Source organism: Chiloscyllium punctatum, chromosome 5 (assembly GCF_047496795.1).
Source record: "Chiloscyllium punctatum isolate Juve2018m chromosome 5, sChiPun1.3, whole genome shotgun sequence".
NCBI classification, from domain to species: domain Eukaryota; kingdom Metazoa; phylum Chordata; class Chondrichthyes; order Orectolobiformes; family Hemiscylliidae; genus Chiloscyllium; species Chiloscyllium punctatum.
In genome coordinates, this window is record NC_092743.1 from 31,341,104 (window position 1) to 31,358,482 (window position 17,379).

Sequence of the window (17,379 nt, forward strand, 5' to 3'; positions counted from 1 at the left end):
AAAAAAGGCCATTAACCATTGGTGACTTTAATTTTCATGTAGATTGGGAAATCAAATTAGCAGAGGCAGCCATATGGAAACATTGATTAAGTATATTTGAAAAATGTTTTCTAGAACAAAATGTTGTGGAATCAAACAAGGATCAGGCTATTTTGGAGGTGCTGTTTTATAAAGAGGGAGGATTCAAACAATTGCAGTGTAAAAGATCTCCCTTGTAGTTTGAGACTGGGGAAATAATTATAGAGAACCAGGAAATAGCAGAATTATGAATTAATACTTTGCATCAATTTTTACATAAATAGCATTCCAAAAGTACTAAATAATCAGGGGCAGGTGGTGCTAGTATAGCATAAAATTATGAGGAAAGCTCATGAACTGGGCTAATAATTCCCCAGGATTTGATCAGCTGTATCTTAGAGTTTTAAAGCATATAGCTACAGAACTAGTGGATGCACTGATTTTAATCTTCCTATAATCCTTAGATTCAGGAAATGTTCTAGATGATTGAATGACTGCTAATCTAACACCCTTATTCAAAAAGGAAGGAAGACATAAGTTAACTGTAGATCAATGAGCTTAAAATCTGTTATTGGGAAAATGGTAGAGTTTATTATAAAGAATGTAATTACTAAAAATTTAGAAATACATAATATAATCAAGCAAAGTCACCATGGCTTTGTTAAGGGGAAATCATGCCTCACAAATTTGTTTGAGTTGTGTCACAAAGCTAGTCCCTTTTTTTCTAAAAGCAGTTCCTTGGCTCAAGGAAACCTATCCTTGGTTTTTTTTCAGAGGGGCAAAAAACTGGGCCAAACTCCGATCAGTCTGGTTTGGTACAGAGATGAAAAGGATTTTGAGAGGCCTTTTGTTTATATGTAAACAGATGAGACTTCAAGCTAAAATGGTCATGCTTTAGAAGTGACCTGTATAAAGAGAGGGGAGTGGTTAGTTCTCTAGCTGAGCTGAGCTGAGCAGTTTTTAGTTCATTCTTGAACTGGGAGGTTCAACAGGGAACTGTGTGGAAATTCTCTCTCTTTTCTGCCCTTCAACTTCAACCTGTAAGCATGTGTTCGATTTATACTGGGTTTTAAAGGAGTTTGCTTATTGGTAGTGTTATGTATATTCACAACAGCATAATTAAGTCTAGTTGGATAGGTTGAGTTCTGTAGGGGCTCTTTATTCTGTTCTTAGTGTTTCATTGTGTAATTTTGTGAATACATTTTTGTCTGTTTTAAAATTTAGTAGTCAACCTAGCTATCTTACTCCAGGTAATTTTCACTGTATACTTACCAAAGCAGTCTGGGGCTGCCTGCTTAATGTTTTGAGTGGTCTGGCCTAGTCCATCACAGTTGTTAACAAGCAAAGTAGATAGAGTGGAATGAGTAGGTGTAATATATTTGGAATTCCAAAAGGTGTTTAATAAGTTGCCATGTGTATGGTTAGTTAATGAGATAAGAGCTCATGGTTTTGGGGTAGTATATTAGTATTAGGATTAATGTGACTTATACTTGTCACATATACCAAGATATAATGAAAAGTGTTGTTTTGCATACTCTACAGGCAGATTATACCATAAAAAAAGTCTCAGTTAGCAGAACAGAATACAGTGTTGCAGCCAAAAAGAGGGTGCAAAGAGAGGGATCAACATTAACATTTGAGAGGTTCATTCAAAAATCTGATAACAATGGGAAAAATTGAGTAATTAATAGAAGACAGAGTTTGGAAAAAGGTGACTTTTTTTTATTCATCGGATGAGGACGTCATTGGCTAGGCCAGGGAGGGCAGTTAAGAGTCAACCACGTTGCTGTAGGTCTGGAGTCACATGTATGCCAGTTTCTCTCCCTGAACGGCATTAGTGAACAAGGTGGGGGTTTTTTCCAACAATCAATTCATGGTCATCATGGACTCTTAATTCCAGATTTTTGTTGAATTCAAATTCCACAATGTACCATGGCAGGATTCGAATCTGGTTCCCCAGAACATGACTTGGGTCTCTGGATCAACAGTCTAGCAATAATATAACTAAGCCATTGCCTCCCCATACACTTTTAGTATGGTAATCTATACCTAGTGGAATGCCATAGGAATCAGTGATGGGGCCATCATTGTATATATATATATCGTTTGGTGATGGAAATATATGTATTATCACCAAGTTTGTGAATGATACAAAAATAGGTGGGAAGGCAAATGGTGAGAATGATGCAAGGAATTTGCAGAAGGATATCGACAGGTCAAGCATTAGGGAAAAACCTGGTAGATGGAATACAATGTGGGAAAATGTGAGATTATGCACTTTGGCAGGAAGAATAGAAGAGCTAAGTATTATTTAAATGGCGGGAAAATTGCAGAAAGCTATCGCACAGAGGGGATGGGAAGGAGGTCCTGGTGCATGAACCATAGCTAGCATACAGGTTCACCATATGATAGGAAAGGTAAATGGACTGTTGGCCTTTATTTCAAAGGGGAAAAAGTTAAAAAGGTCTTGCTAAAACTATACAGAGCACTAGTCAGACAGCATTTGGAATACTGTGAATATTTCTGATCTAAGGTAAGATATACTACTGCTCCTACTTTTTATACTGTTAACCTGCAGCCCTTCTTCACATGTATTTTAATGTCAAAGGACATAAAGTGCTAAACAATAGTTATTAAAGATCAAAGTTAACCTAATCTAATCTAGCATCAGCAACATTTAATCCATTAGGAGTCACTGCATAGGAATCAGCAGAAGTCACTCCTAACCAGGTGTAGTACTGCTCCTATTGACCTTACTGAGATTAGTTGACTTAACATTGATTCTGATTGTGTATAGCATTTTATAACTCATTATCATGAGTTATTTTAGATTTAATAATTGAGCCATTAGAGATGCAGCAGACACTCTAATACAAGATCCCCATGTTATCTATATTGGATTTAGAATTGTCAAGTTTGTTCAGTGAAACAACCACAATTATAAAACTTATTTTCCGACAGTCCACGTAAATTGTCGCACTTAAATTCAAAATGTGATCTCATGCTTAAAAATGTTGGTGATCAATGGTCTAACAATTATAATTGGAGCATACAAGAGTTCAAAATTAGAGAGGCACTGGTATCTTAAATCATGTCTACAGGTAATTATAGAGATAAGGAAGGAAAACCATGAAAGGATTTGATTATAGAAATGAAAATTTTACTCAATGTATTACTTGAGCAGGTACTAATGGAAGTAGGCAAGCAACGGGGAAATGGGGATTTAGATCAGAGTGGTGCTGGAAAAGCACAGCAGGTCAGGCAGCATCCAAGGAGCAGGAAAATCAACGTTTCGGGCAAAAGCCCTTCATCAGGAATACAGGGAAATAGGGTTCACTCTAAAAATTCATTCATGATATATGGACTACACTGGCTGGAGAAGCATTTATTGCCCATCCATATTTGCCCTTGAGAAGATGGTAGTGAACTGCTTTCTTCAACATTGTAATCCAAGTTAATGTTTCATCAGAACCAGACTCTAATCATTAAATCTGTTTTTCACTGCACGGATGCTGCTGAATCTGCTGAGTTTCTCCAGTACTTTCTGTTTTTGTTTCAGATCTCCAGCACCTGCAGTGTTTTCTTTTATTGATCATTAACATGTCTGGTCAACCCATCAATACTGCTGTTTGGTTTTCAATAATTTGAAAATGTAAAATGTGCTTGTGCACAGTATCATAAGTTGTTGGGGGACTCAAAGAAGAGATTCAATTAACTAAAAAAGGAAATACAAAATGTATTAATAAATACTTTAGTTTGTGTTTTTTTTTACAAATAATATTTAATTAAACAACAAAGTTCATCCAGGCCATTCAATCAAGATGAAATGGTAATTCTGCTGTAAATTCAAATCATGGGAAGTGATAGAGAATGTAAAGACAGAAACAAGATAATGTACCATCAATTACCATCTAAAACAACTGTACCAATTTGTACTATTTTGAAGAAGTAACAAAAGCAGAGACACCTGAGAGTTCACTTTTACAAATCCTTCCGAGCATGAGGGTAGCTAGATAAGACAGTTAATATTTGGGTTACTTAGCTTTATAATGTGAATACCAATGCATGCAAATTACTAAAACTTTACAAACCACTGGTTAACTAGAATATTGTGTACAATTCTGAACACTACAGTTTAGGAAGGATATCAAAGTTCTAGAGAAGGTATGGAGGAGGTTAGTTTGAATTATGCCAAGGTGAGAGATATTCAAAGATTGAAGAAATTAAGATGGTTTTCTTTAGTGAGTGAAGATTAATTTGAAACGTAATTCAGATACTCAAAATTATGCAAACTTTCTCTTACTTTTAATATTCTGATAAACATCTTTGGATACTGCTCAATTTTATTGAATAATATATTTCTCAGTGCTGACTACATCATCTGTGGATGTCCAACCTTCCCCATAATCAGTCCTAATGGTTCATAAATCTGATGTTCACCCTCCTACTCCAGCTTTCCAGTGATGTATCCAATCACTCAGTTCTCCTGTTTCTAAGCTCAGTAACACTTTGGATTGGGAGCAATCCTGAGCTTTGTCTTTTAAGATCCTGCTTTTCAATCTTCTTCACATTTCCCTGAAATCTGCTTTCAGAGCCTCATCCCCATTCTTGATGAAATCATTTGTACCAAAATGGAGGCTGATCATCTACCCCCAAAAGACTATCCTGCAGCAGCTCCTTTACTCTGGCACTGGGGAGGCAACATCACAGAATCAGAATCACAGTATTAATACGGTAAATGGAGGTCAATCATCTGATTGCGCTTGCACTGCCTCTATTATCTATTGATATCTCCTGCCTTTTTCCTATAACCTTGCTCACCATTAATATCCAGATAATCATCCAATGCCCCCTTGAATGCCTCAATTGAACCTGCCCCTGCTTCATTTCCAGGCAGTGAATTCAACAGCTCAGCGTGAAACAGTTTTCCTTCTCACATCACCCTTCATTTGCACATCATGTTTTATTCTTGTTTCTTCTTAGCAGGAACAGCTTCTCCCTAACTGCTTTATCCAGCCAGCTCAGCCTCAATCAGATTTCCTCTCAACCTTCTTCTCTACAATGAGAACAGTCCCAACTTCTTCAATCTGCTTCCTCATCTGAATTTTCCCTTACCGGGAACCATTGTAGTAAATTGCTTCTGTGCTCTCTCCAATGCATTCAGTTTTTTTCCCATAATATGATGCCTACGCTGCACACAAAACCCCCAGGTGAGGTCTAACAGTTGCCTTAGACAAGTTCAACATCACCTTCTTACTTTTGAACTCCATGCCCTTATGCTCCAGAGCCAAGAACACTCTATGTTTTCTGCTCTCACCACCTTCAATGATCTGCTCCTGCACTTCCTTTAGAATTGTATACCTTATTTTATACTGTCTTTCAGTGTTCTTCGGACCAAAGTGCCTCACCTCAAATTTCCCTTCATTGAACTCAACTGCCACCTGTCAGCCCACTCAACTCTATCAACTTGGCCTTTTGGAACTCCACACTGTGCTTATCATAGTTTACATTTCTTCCAAGTTTAATGTCATCTACAAACTTGCAAATTGCCCCTTGTATACCAGGATTCAGATTATTATATATTGTAATTTATATCCCTCTATATATTTTTTTAAAAAATATCACCATCCTGGAGTCAAGCTGACAACTCCAAAAACATCTGTCTGATCCCCTGACTATGGAATCGCCTATGGCTATTGCTCTTCCATTCTTTTTGCTTCCTCACTGTCCAGTTCAGCTACCTGTGGTACTACCAACTTGGACCTGGCTGCACTCTCCTGGGGAACCATTGCCCTCACCAATGTCCAAAATAGAATATCAGTTAGCATGCAAGATAGACTATGGGAGTCCTGCATTGCCTACCTGGTTCTCTTAGCCTTCTGCCATTCCCTTGCTGCCTATACACCTCTAACCTGAGATATCATTATATCCCTAAAGGTGCAACCTATGTAGTCCTTTGCCTCATGGATACGCAACATTGTCACTACTGAAGTTCCAGTGACACTTCCTGCAAATGATTTATTCAGGGATACATAAATGCTTCAACAACCTCACACAGACCATGGATTGTTCACTCCACTTGACTGAACTGAACTGCTATCCTATAACTTTACAAAGTTTTTATTGCAGTTAGAATAGTAGAAAAGCTTTCCAGTACTCACAATCAGCTTCTTTCCCTTTACTGAAATAAGAACCAAGACTAGGAGGCAGCTCTTCATGTAGACCCTCCTCATGTCCTGTTTTCAGTGTGCTCCCCTGCTGCATTGTTTTCCAGTTCTCAGAACACCCTCTCTGGGTGATGTTGATTACCCATCTTGGAGTTCTCCCTTGCCCAATTCTCTATCTACATTGCTATAGCTGTGACCACATATATATCAGACCTGGTAAGGACAGCAGATTTAATTTCCAAATGGACACTAATGAACCAGCTATACTTTTATGGAAATCTGGTACTTACATGATCACCAATAATGACACTAGCTTTTTGTTCCTGATTTGTTATTAACTGATTTTTTTTTAAAATTCCAATTCCCATGATGAAATTGGAGCAATTTAAGTTATGAGTTAGAATATTTTCCAGCTTTGACCAAGTAGCTGATGGGATAGAGAGCACAGAAAAAGAAAATTACAGGCAAGATTACATGTGGAGTTGGTTTCAAATTTGAGACCAATGGAGATATCTTCATATCTTGATTTGCCAAGCCACCACTCAACTCGGCCTAGTGAAAGCAAGGACACAGTAACAAAAATCAATTTGGACAATTTTGCAAGAGTTTGCAGTTTCAAATGGACAAGAAGATTGGAATCATGAATAAGACCAGTATAAGGTAGTAAATTAATTTCAGAGTTATATTGTTGTAATAGATTGGAGTGTGACTGTGTGTTACCTAATTTGATGCCAATATACAGTGAAAAGCTTCAACAGTCACCACAATCCGGTGCCATTTTGAATACTTAAGAATAAAATCATGTAACTGAAAGAGAGCCTATCTTCGTTCTGCTGCCTCTGCCATGAATCCTGAGCCCTAACCAACTTACCAACGATGCCTGCACCTCCACCCCTCCTCCACCACTTCAGCACTGCCTGCTCCAGACCCACCAATATAGGATTGCATTCTTTAGACGCCATCTCTTCATCACTGGGTCCACTTCATTGATGCCACTGCCAATGCCATGTCCTGTTGTGGACCCATATTCACCCTAAAAACAGGAGCGCCCATCTCCACTGCTTGCAGATTTTAATCATAAATTCATGAATGGTTCAAAATAATGACTTTTGAAAGTGTTTATAAGGAATATAAGTAGTGATATTGATTCGGTATTTAAAGATCAGCCTTAAAAAAAAAAGAGAAGAGGTTTAGCATTTTTAGATAAGATGAAAAGTTTCAGTGGGTACCTTCAAGCCAGTGTCTGCAGGGATTATTTTTAAAACAAAAATGTAGCCACTCTCACGTAGTCATTGTCCTTTAGAGTAATTGATGTAAATGCTGTGTACTAAAATGTGAAAATATTTGCTTCAATTTCATACAGTCAAAATCCTAGAGCATCCTGTAAAAATACAATGGGTATACTCACAACATATGGATTACAGTGGTTCAAGGAATAAGCTTGGTCCTTCTCTAAAGGCAAATGGGCTTGAGAAAGTGCTGCTCTTGCTAACAACCCTTGCATCCCAGACACAAAGCAAAACAATGTTGCTTGCCCTACTAGTCACAAGAAATTCAATTTTTCTTTCATTGGACAAAAGCGTAATGAAGCACAATAAGTGGTTGAGAATGTATTTGCATTTGTATTCAGGTTCTTGAAGCTTCTACAGAGCAGACTCAGACACAGTATTTTCACATAACAGAGAGTGAAGAGGATGCTCAGGGCACTCAGGCAGCTGTGGCAGCTCTTCAGGACCTACGGTACAACACAGAGAATGGTAAGTATGGGAGTCCAATTGTGGCCTTTAACTGCCTTCTCCCTATTCCCCACCCCAACTCTCCTTCATATCAGAGAAGCACATTGGTGATTGTTGTGAAGTAGCTTGCTTTACTTCAGTTTGACTCAACTCAAGTACAAGGACAGTATATAATGCTAATAAATTAACAGTATAGTAAAGGACTTAGAACATATTTTACCTGGAGCACTTTAATGATTGGACCTCAATCTTTTCTGCAGCTTCATCCTGGCAGTGTTCAGAGAGTTATGAATTCCCATTCACAATTGTCTGTCAACGTATACCATTATAAATTGCTATGGCAATATTTTGCATTCATATTTATCAAGGTACAGTTGTAGATGACAGTGTGAATTGAGTCTTTGAAGACACTGTCTGAGATTATCATCCTAAAAAATAAAGTTGTAGTCATTTGGTGTGTGCAAGACCATAGATAGCTTCTCCACTTTACATGACAATATAAAATGCTGTAAAAATACACTATTTGGAAGCTTAATGTTTTGGTACAGTATAATCTTTAATCAGTGACTTTAGGTAGTATCATGCCACGCGTTATGTAATGTGCTATTTCAAAATTCTTTCTGGTATCATCCTTGATAATTAGCAAGTATTGATTCAGCCTCCTGGAGTCTCATATACAGAGGCATCCTTTACTAAACCAAGCATCAGAAGTTCCCAGGTCGACTTGCTTATTTCAGTTGTAGGGAGCAGCTCTGCTGCTATTATTGACCCAACTGCCCGAAAATTAGAGAAGGAAATCAGAACCAGCTTTTAATAACTATCCAATGTAAATGTGTACTTCTGTCAAAGCATATATGCGGATGATGGATGAGGACAGAGTCAGGTTTAACTATGATTAAGTGGCCAAGATTTATTCAGTGTTTAGCTACAGACATTTAAAATAGTACTTAAACACTGTTGAAATCTGTGGAATTACAAAATAGACTCAACATGTCTGGAGTTGAAAGAGAAATTGGGAAAAACATTACTGATTTTGTATGTTTCTTTTATTCCTAGGCGATAGAATGGATTCAACAGCAGTAAACATTCTTCAGCAAATTATTGGTTTAGCTCCAGAACATCATGATGGTGCTGTTGCTTCTGTGGTTACCATGGCACCAGGCACATTAACAGTTGTAGAACAAGTAAGATTTCCATTCCCTTTCAGTATTATAAAGTCCAATATGGAGTCAAACTCAGAAGACACAAAACTCAAAAGAGGAGGGAGATGGTTCACCAAGGGAGGGCAGCAGTTGCCAGAATCATGGCACCGTGTCAGGTTCTGCTGTTCAGAAAGGCAGGAAAAGGACTAGTAGGGCCATAGTCATAGGGGATTCCATTGTAAGGGGAGTAGATAGGCGGGTCTGTGGCCGAAAATGAGACTCCCAGATGATATGTTACCTCCCAGGTGCTAGGGTCAGGGATGTCATCAATCGGCTGCAGAGCATTCTGAAAGGGAAGGGTGAACGGCCAGTTGTCATGGTGCATATAGGCACAAATGATATAAGTAAAAAATGAGATAAGGTCCTGAAAGCAGAATTCAAGAAGCTAGGAGAGAAGTTAAAGAGGAAGACCTCAAAGGTAGTGATCTCAGGATTGCTACCAGTGCCACATGCTAGTCCAGGTAGAAATAAAAGAATAGGTAGGATGACCACATGGCTTGAGGGATGGTGTAGGAGGGAGGGGTTCAGGTTAGTGGGACATTGGGACCAGTTCTGAGGAAGGTGGGATTATTACAAATTGGATGGTCTACACCTGAACCAGACTGGAACTAATGTCTTTGGGGAGTTTTGGCTACTGTTGTTGGAGAGGACTTAAACTAATGAGCAGAGGGCTGGGAACCAGAAGAGAAGACTAGTAGACAATGAGGTGGAGACTAGAGACTTTAAGGAACAGGATCATGAAGTTAGCATTACCAAGGGGAAGAGTAGGCAGAGAGCAGATGAACGCAAAGGAACTGGTGGTCTGAAGTGCATATGCTTTAACGCAAGGAGTATAGTGGGCAAGGCAGACGAAGTTAAGGCTTGGATTGGTGCCTGGGAGTATGAAGTGATTGTGATCACAGAGATTTGGTTGAGGAAAAGGCATGATTGGCAATTAAGTGTTCCAGGATATAGATGGTTCAGACAGGACAGGGAAGGAAGTAAAAGGCAGGGAGGAGTTGCATTGCTGGTCAGGGATGATATCATGGCTGTGTTAAAGGAAGACATTATGGAGGGCTTGAGCAGTGAAGCATTATGGATGGAGCTGAGAAATAAGAAGAGTGCAGTTACATTCTTGGGGCTGTTCTACAGGTTTCCCAACAGTGAGCGTGAGGTAGAAGAACAAATAGGTAAACAGATTTTGGAAAGATGTAGAGGCAACATGACTGGGATGCATTTGGTGTCAGAGCTCTGGATGGGGCAGAGTTTGTAAGGAGCATCCAGGAAAGTATTTGAGAGCAGTATGTCAATAGCCCAACTAGGGAAGAGACTATATTGGACCTGGAGTTGGGGAATGAGTCAGGCCAGGTGGTATAAGTTGCAGTGGAGGACTTCTTTGGGAATAGTGAGCACAATTCTGTAAGTTTTAGAATACACATAGCCAAAAATGAGAGTGGTCTGAAGGGAAGAATACTAAACTGGGCCAAGGCCAATTATATCAAAATTCGGCAGTAGCTGGAAAATGTGGATTGGGGCAGCTATTTGAAGGGAAATCCACATTTGATATGTGGGAGGTATTCAAAGATATGTTGAAGATAGTGCAGGATAGGCATATCCCTTTGAAAACAAGAAATAGGAAAGGCAAGATTCGTGAACTATGGATGACAAGAGAAATTTTGCGAATAGCCAGGAGGAAAAGGTCCACGCAGCTAAGTACAGAACAGGCCTTGGAGGAATATCAGAGAGTAGGACCAATCTTAAAAGAGAAATCAAGTGGGCTAAAAGGGGTCATGAAATAACTTTAGCGAGCAGATTGAGGGAGAATCCCAAGGCTTTTATTTATATATATGAGGCAAGAAGATAACTAGAGAAAAGGTTGGTCCTCTAAAGGATAAGGAAGGAAGATTGTGTGTTGAATCTGAGAAAATGGGTGAGATTCTCAATGATTACTTCGTATCAGTGTTCAGTGAGGACAGGGACATGATGAATGTTGAGATTAGAGACAGAAGTTTGTTTACTCTGGATCACGTTGATGTAAGGAGGGAGGATGTGTTGTGTAGGCTCAAGTATATTAAGGTGGACAAATCCCTAGGACCGAATGGGATCTATCCCAGGTTGCTGAGCGAGGCAATAGAGTAAATAGCTGCTCCCCTGACAGATATCTTTGTAGCGTCCTTAAACATATGTGAAGTGCCGGAGGACTGGAGTGTTGCTAATGTTGTCCTCCTGTTCAAGAAGGGTAGCAGGGATATTCCAGGTAACTACAGACCAGTGAGCCTGACTGGTGGGAAAGTTGTTGGAGAAGGTACTGAGGATAGGATCTATTTATATTTGGAAAAGAATGGGCTTATCAGTGATAGGCAACGTGGTTTTGTACAGGGAAAATCATGCCTTACCAACTTAATAGAGTTCTTTGAGGAAGTGACCAAGTTGATAGATGAAGGAAGGGCTGTCGATATTATATACATGGACTTTAATAAGGCATTTGATAAGGTTCCCCATGGTAAACTAATGGAGAACATGAATCACATGGTGTGCAGGGTGTTCTAGCTGGGTGGATGAAGAACTGGTTGAGCAACAGGAGACAGAGAGTAGTAGTTGAAGGGAATTTCATGAAATGGAGAAAGGTGTTCCACAGGGATTAATGTTGGGACCACTGTTGATTGTGATATACATAAATGATCTGGAAGAGGGAATGGTGGTCTGGTCAGTAAGTTTGCAGATGACATGAACATTGGAGGAGTAACAGAAAGCATAAGGGACTGTCAAAGAATACAGGATAATATAGATAGACTGGAGAGTTGGGTAGAGAAGTGACAGATGGAGTTCAATCTGGGCAAATGTGAGGTGATGCATTTTGGAAGTTCTAATTCTAGAGTGAACTGTACTGTAAACAGCAGAGCCTTGGGGAAAACTTGATGAGCAGAGATCTGAGAGTTCAGGTCCATTGTACCCTGAAGGTGCCTGCACAGGTGGATAGAGTGGTCAAAAAGGCATATGATATGCTTGCCTTCATCGGACAGGGTATTGAATATAAGAGCTGGCAGGTCATGTTAAAATTTTACAAGACTTTGGTTTGGCCACATTTAGAATACTGTGCACAGTTCTGGTCGCCACATTACACAAGGATTAGATTAGATTACTTACAGTGTGGAAACAGCCCTTCAGCCCAACAAGTCCACACCGACCCACCGAAACGCAACCCACCCAGACCCATTCCGCTACACCTAACATTACGGGCAATTTAGCATGGCCAATTCACCTAACCTGCGCATTTTTGGACTGTGGGAGGAAACCGGAGCACCCGGAGGAAACCCACGCTTTGGAGAGGGTGCAGAGAAGGTTTACGAGGATGTTGTCTGGTCTGGAAAGTGCTAGCTATGAAGAGAGGTTGAGTAGGTTAGGATTGTTTTCATTTGAAAAAAGTCGATTGAGGGGGGACCTGATTGAGCTCTACAAAATCATGAAGGATATAGACAGGGTGGATAGAGAGAAGCTTTTTCCCAGGGTGAGGGGTTCCATAACGAGAGGTCACGTGTTCAAGGTGAGAGGAGAAGAGTTTAAGGGGGATACACATGGAATGTACTTTGCAGGGACGGTGGTAGGTACCTGGAACGTGTTGCCAGCAGAGGTAGTAGAGACTGGCATGATAGATTCATTTAAGGTGTGTGTGGACAGATGCATGAGTAGCTGGGGAGCAGAGGGATACAGATCCTTCGGAATTGGGCGATAGGTTTAGACAGTGGATTTGGATTGGCACAGACTTGGAGGGCCAAACAGCCTGTTCCTGGGCTGTAAATTTTCTTTGTTCTTTGTTCTTTGTTCTTCTTTGTTGTTTGATTACTTCTACTGCATTTCTATTCACAATAATGATTCAAATCATCCGTCAGTGTTGTAGCTTTGCATTGTTGACTTGTAGCCTCTAGAACCAGAATGTGACTAAACTCATCAACTAAGAGAAAGACAATTGATTGTATTTTCATCAGTTTTAACTGCATTGGAATGCTGTGCCGCCCTATTACTTGAATTATATTTTTTAACAAAGGAATCTACCTTTAATAGCCAATCATCATCTAATTCATCTAAACTTTAAGGATTTTCTGAAATCACCAATAGTGAGTGTTACTGCATTGAAACTGACAGACTAGAAAGACTTTGATAAATGAAACTAAATAATAGTAACCATGTGAGAAACTGTTGTTCATCACACCCTTTCTTACTCCCGGACACTTGATTATGAAGTTCTCGAAAGTCACTTCACTTTCTTGCTCTTGATAGTCATTCTCTTACACTCCCAATTCCTTTGCTATACCATAATAAGGAACAGCTTATGTAACTCTACCTTGCAACTCTGATAAAGAGCAAGAAAGCAGGACTATCTTTTCCTTGGGCAGTGTCACTGTCCCTTTCTTCCACTCCAAAATTGAGAGTCCTTTGGTGACTAAAAAGTTTAATACCAAATCCACACAATTTGTCACACATGGTACAGGTTGTGTTTGAAGTGGCAGGTGGATAGGATACTCAGGTTTTCGGGCATTTTTTCGCCATTTGTACTTGACCAACATCTGGGCCTGTTGGAGTTACTTAACAACAATTGCTCAAAAACAGTTAACATCTTTGCAGCTGTTTCTTTTCCAACTTGGTTAGAGACAAAAAAAACTGCAGATGCTGGAATCTAAAGTAGACAGGCAGGAGGCTGGAAGAACAGAGCAAGCCAGGCAGCATCAGGAGGTAGAGAGGTCAACGTTTCCATCTCATCTTCCGCCTGGGCAACCTACAGCCCGGAAGACTCGACATTGAGTTTATCTTTATCTGCAGCTCCCCTTACACTCACCCCTAGTCCTGAAGAAGGGTTACATCCAAAGCATCGACTTCTCCACCTCCTGATGCTGCCTGGCTTGCTGTGTTCTTCCAACCACCTGCCTGTCTACTTTTTTTCCAACTTGGGCAGTCTTAGGTAAGAGAGTCCCACGGCGGTACTGCATTTTTTCAGGGAGGCTGTGAAGACAGCCTTGAAGCCATATATTTTGATAGTTGGGTGACAGTGTTATCCAGAAGGAGCAGGCTGGTTGTGGTCTGCTGGCACCAAGCAGTAGAGAGAATTATGGCATAGTTAGTGCATTGTCTGTGGGGAGAAGCAGGCTTGATAAATTAAAATAGTATATCTCTTTTTTTTAAATCCTTTCATGGGATGTGGTTAAGTTGACTGGATCAACATTTGCTGCCCACTGCTAATTGCTCTTAGAATGCAGTAGTGAGCTACGTTGAATTATTACAGTCTGTCTGGTGCAGATTTGCTGTTAAGAAAGCAGTTCCAAGATTTTACCCAGTGACACTGATGGAGTGGTAATACAGTTCCATATCAGGATGTTGTGCGACTTAGAGAGATCTTGCAGTTGTTGGTGTGCTCATGCATCTATTGTACTTGGCCTTCTGGTAGAGGACCTAGGTTTGGAAGTTGTATTTAAAGGAGCCTTGGTGAATTGCTGGAGTTTATCTAACATATAATGTATACTACAGCCACTGTGCATCATAGTAGATGAAGTGAACATTTACTTTTTGGATGTAGTGCCAACAAAGAGATTATTCAACTTCTGCCTAGTAGATGGTGAACAGGTTTGAGGGAGTTGGGAAGTGAGTTATTGACGTCAGAATTCCCAGTTACTGACATCAGAATTCCCAGCCACTGACCTGCTGTTTTAGCCACAGTATTTAGATGACTGGTCCAGTTCAGTTTCTGGTCAACGTTAAGCTCCAGAATGTTGAAAATGGGTTATTCAGTAATGGTAATGCCATTGAATGTCAAGTGGAGATGGTTAGATTCTCCTTTGTTGGAGATTGTTATTGCTTGGCATTTGTGTGTCTTGAAAACTGTTTGCATTTTATATCCAAACCTGGATATTGTCCCAGTCTTGGCAATTGGACAAGGACATTTTTAGGCACTGAAAAGTCAGGAATAGTACTGACCATTGTATTGTCATCAGCAATTATGACAGGTCACTTACTGACATCTGTAGCTACCTGGAATGAGATTCGCTGAGTCAGGTGGACCCGCATTGCCTGTGGTCGTTAAGGTATCTGTCAGTAGAGAGTCACAGTATATCCCTCTTGTCATACTGGATGTCTGTCTCACCCTCGGGTTGTGCAAGGACAGAAAGCTGAGATTTATTTGAGTTGAATTATTTGCATTATGTCAATGAATGGGTTGGAGACAGGATGGAGTTTGTTCAAACAGACCATTAACTCAGCAAATGAAGTCTTTTAACAAAAGAAGTCTGGCAAATAGTCCCATATCTGAAAGTGTATCATATGCTCCTGATAAAATGATGATTATTTTCCCAGCAATATTCACTGAGTGGAGAATTATACAGATTATGTGGGTAGTGTCTATCCCAGTTATTTAGACCAGTCTCAAAGTTTAATTTTAGTGGGGCCCATCATGCATTGCGCATGCCGAAGTTAAGAGCTTCCTGCAGAAGCTATGTTTCAAGCATTGCACATAGCCTTTACAGTCAGTGACCCATGGCAGTTCCACATATGGTCCTGCAGTAACAGCTGTGATCGAAAATGTATCTTTCCCAGCTTTGCGTCACTCAGGAAGTACAGTCATTTATTGTCATTGAGGTTTTAGGTAAAAAGCCAGCACATTTTGGAGAAGAAGGAAGAAAATTGGAGGAGTTTGGGAACACATAAAAATGTATAGCATTCTGTGGTAAGATATCTCTGAGGTTAGGACTTGAGTTGGGAAATTTCTCTAATTCCTTCCTTTTTGGTTCATTTCTTATCTTCAGGCTGAGGATGAAACAGCAGGCAATCATGCAATGATGATCCAACAAGCCTTGGAGCAAGCTTCAGTGGAGCTCGGAGAGGGTCATCATTTGGTAGAGCAAGTTGTAGTCTCTTCTGATGATGTGGAAGGGATTGAGACAGTGACTGTTTACACTCAGGGCGAAGAAACATCCGAGTTCATTGTCTATGTGCAGGAGGCTGTGCAAGCAGAAGACCAAACCACAGAGCAGCAAATTGAGGAACTGTAACTGCTTCCATCATTTTTAACCAGGACTTCAGCTGGTTTGAACAAGAAGGCTCTAAAGCCCCTGTTTCTATTTTGCATAAATAGTGGCAAGAATATTCGAATCAGTGTAACCTGTTCAGGTCAGACTGGCAGAAAATAACCAAACAGGAATTCTCCAGATAAAAGGGCAATACATTTCCTTCTGTTACTTCATGTGTCTATTTTGTAACTAGCTTTTTCCCGGTCTACACATATCCTTCCTAGTCTCCCATCTACTCTTGTCCACTCAGCCAAGCTACTTTCCCAGATCCATGCTTTTGTTTGAATTGATCAGGAACAACAAGATGGCTAAATCAAGGAATAGTGCCACAGAAGCACTCAAAGTAGCCCATATGTTTAGATCCATGAATTCCGTCATGAAGGTAGTGGAAAGGGCTTAATAATTTTCTATAATTCCACCTCACGTGGACAGGTTGAAGGGAGCAATTGGGAGACAGAAAACCCAGACTGGAGAATCTCAGGGAGCCCACAGCTATGGACGCCTGACAATAGAGTTTGGTTTTTCTTTCTGATTTTTTTTAAAGTAGTTTCTGCCTGACATTATCGTGAAATACAGGTCTACTTGGATTACAGGTAAAAATGAGATTTGTATGAAGGGTAAGGAAATTTTTAATTTATTTGATCTTGATCTTGACACAGAGCTATATTCAGAGCCTCATATCTCCTGAAAACTGGTCAAGTTATATTAGAATGTCATTAGATCAGAGGTGGGAGCATGTTAAACTGATTTTCTTCTGTGCTGTAGGCTGTGAATGAAGTATCAGTGTGACAACCACATTGAATAAAGTATCGAAGCAACATGACTTTGTGCAATAATTTCTACTTGATTGTTATTTAAAAAGTAATAGTATAACTGCAAAAAGAAGAATAAAGATGCGGAAAACTTGCAGATGTTGGAATTCTGAAATAAACCAGGAAATTCTTAGAAGACAGAACAGATCTTCCAATATGTGTAACTTTAACAGATGCTGACCTTTAGTGATAAGCATATGATGAACACAATAAAAAAGCATTTTTCTCATAGTCATCATGACATCACTGACTTCGATTTGGGCTTGAATTTTCACTCTCAGATCAGGAGTGTAGTATTGGAACCATTTCCGTGATTTGCATTTCCAGTCACAGTAAGTGACCCAGAAGTTGGAATCTTAAATCCAGAATAGCCAGATTTTCCAGAAGTTGGGCAAAGTGAACCCAGAACA

The 17,379-nt window shown here is 39.9% G+C and overlaps 1 protein-coding gene across 4 annotated transcripts in view; it reads left to right on the top strand.

Moving 5' to 3' along the window:
* zfat (zinc finger and AT hook domain containing) overlaps positions 1–16,980 on the top strand; it is a 236,288-nt gene extending 219,308 nt beyond the window's left edge. For all 4 annotated transcript variants that reach the window (XM_072569983.1, XM_072569985.1, XM_072569982.1 and 1 more), the window contains 3 exons: positions 7,816–7,942; positions 8,978–9,105; positions 15,894–16,980. In XM_072569983.1, the coding sequence (XP_072426084.1) occupies positions 7,816–7,942; positions 8,978–9,105; positions 15,894–16,139 (501 nt within the window). In that variant the 3' untranslated portion in view covers positions 16,140–16,980. The remainder of the gene's footprint in view (positions 1–7,815; positions 7,943–8,977; positions 9,106–15,893) is intronic.
* Positions 16,981–17,379: the final 399 nt, after the last annotated feature.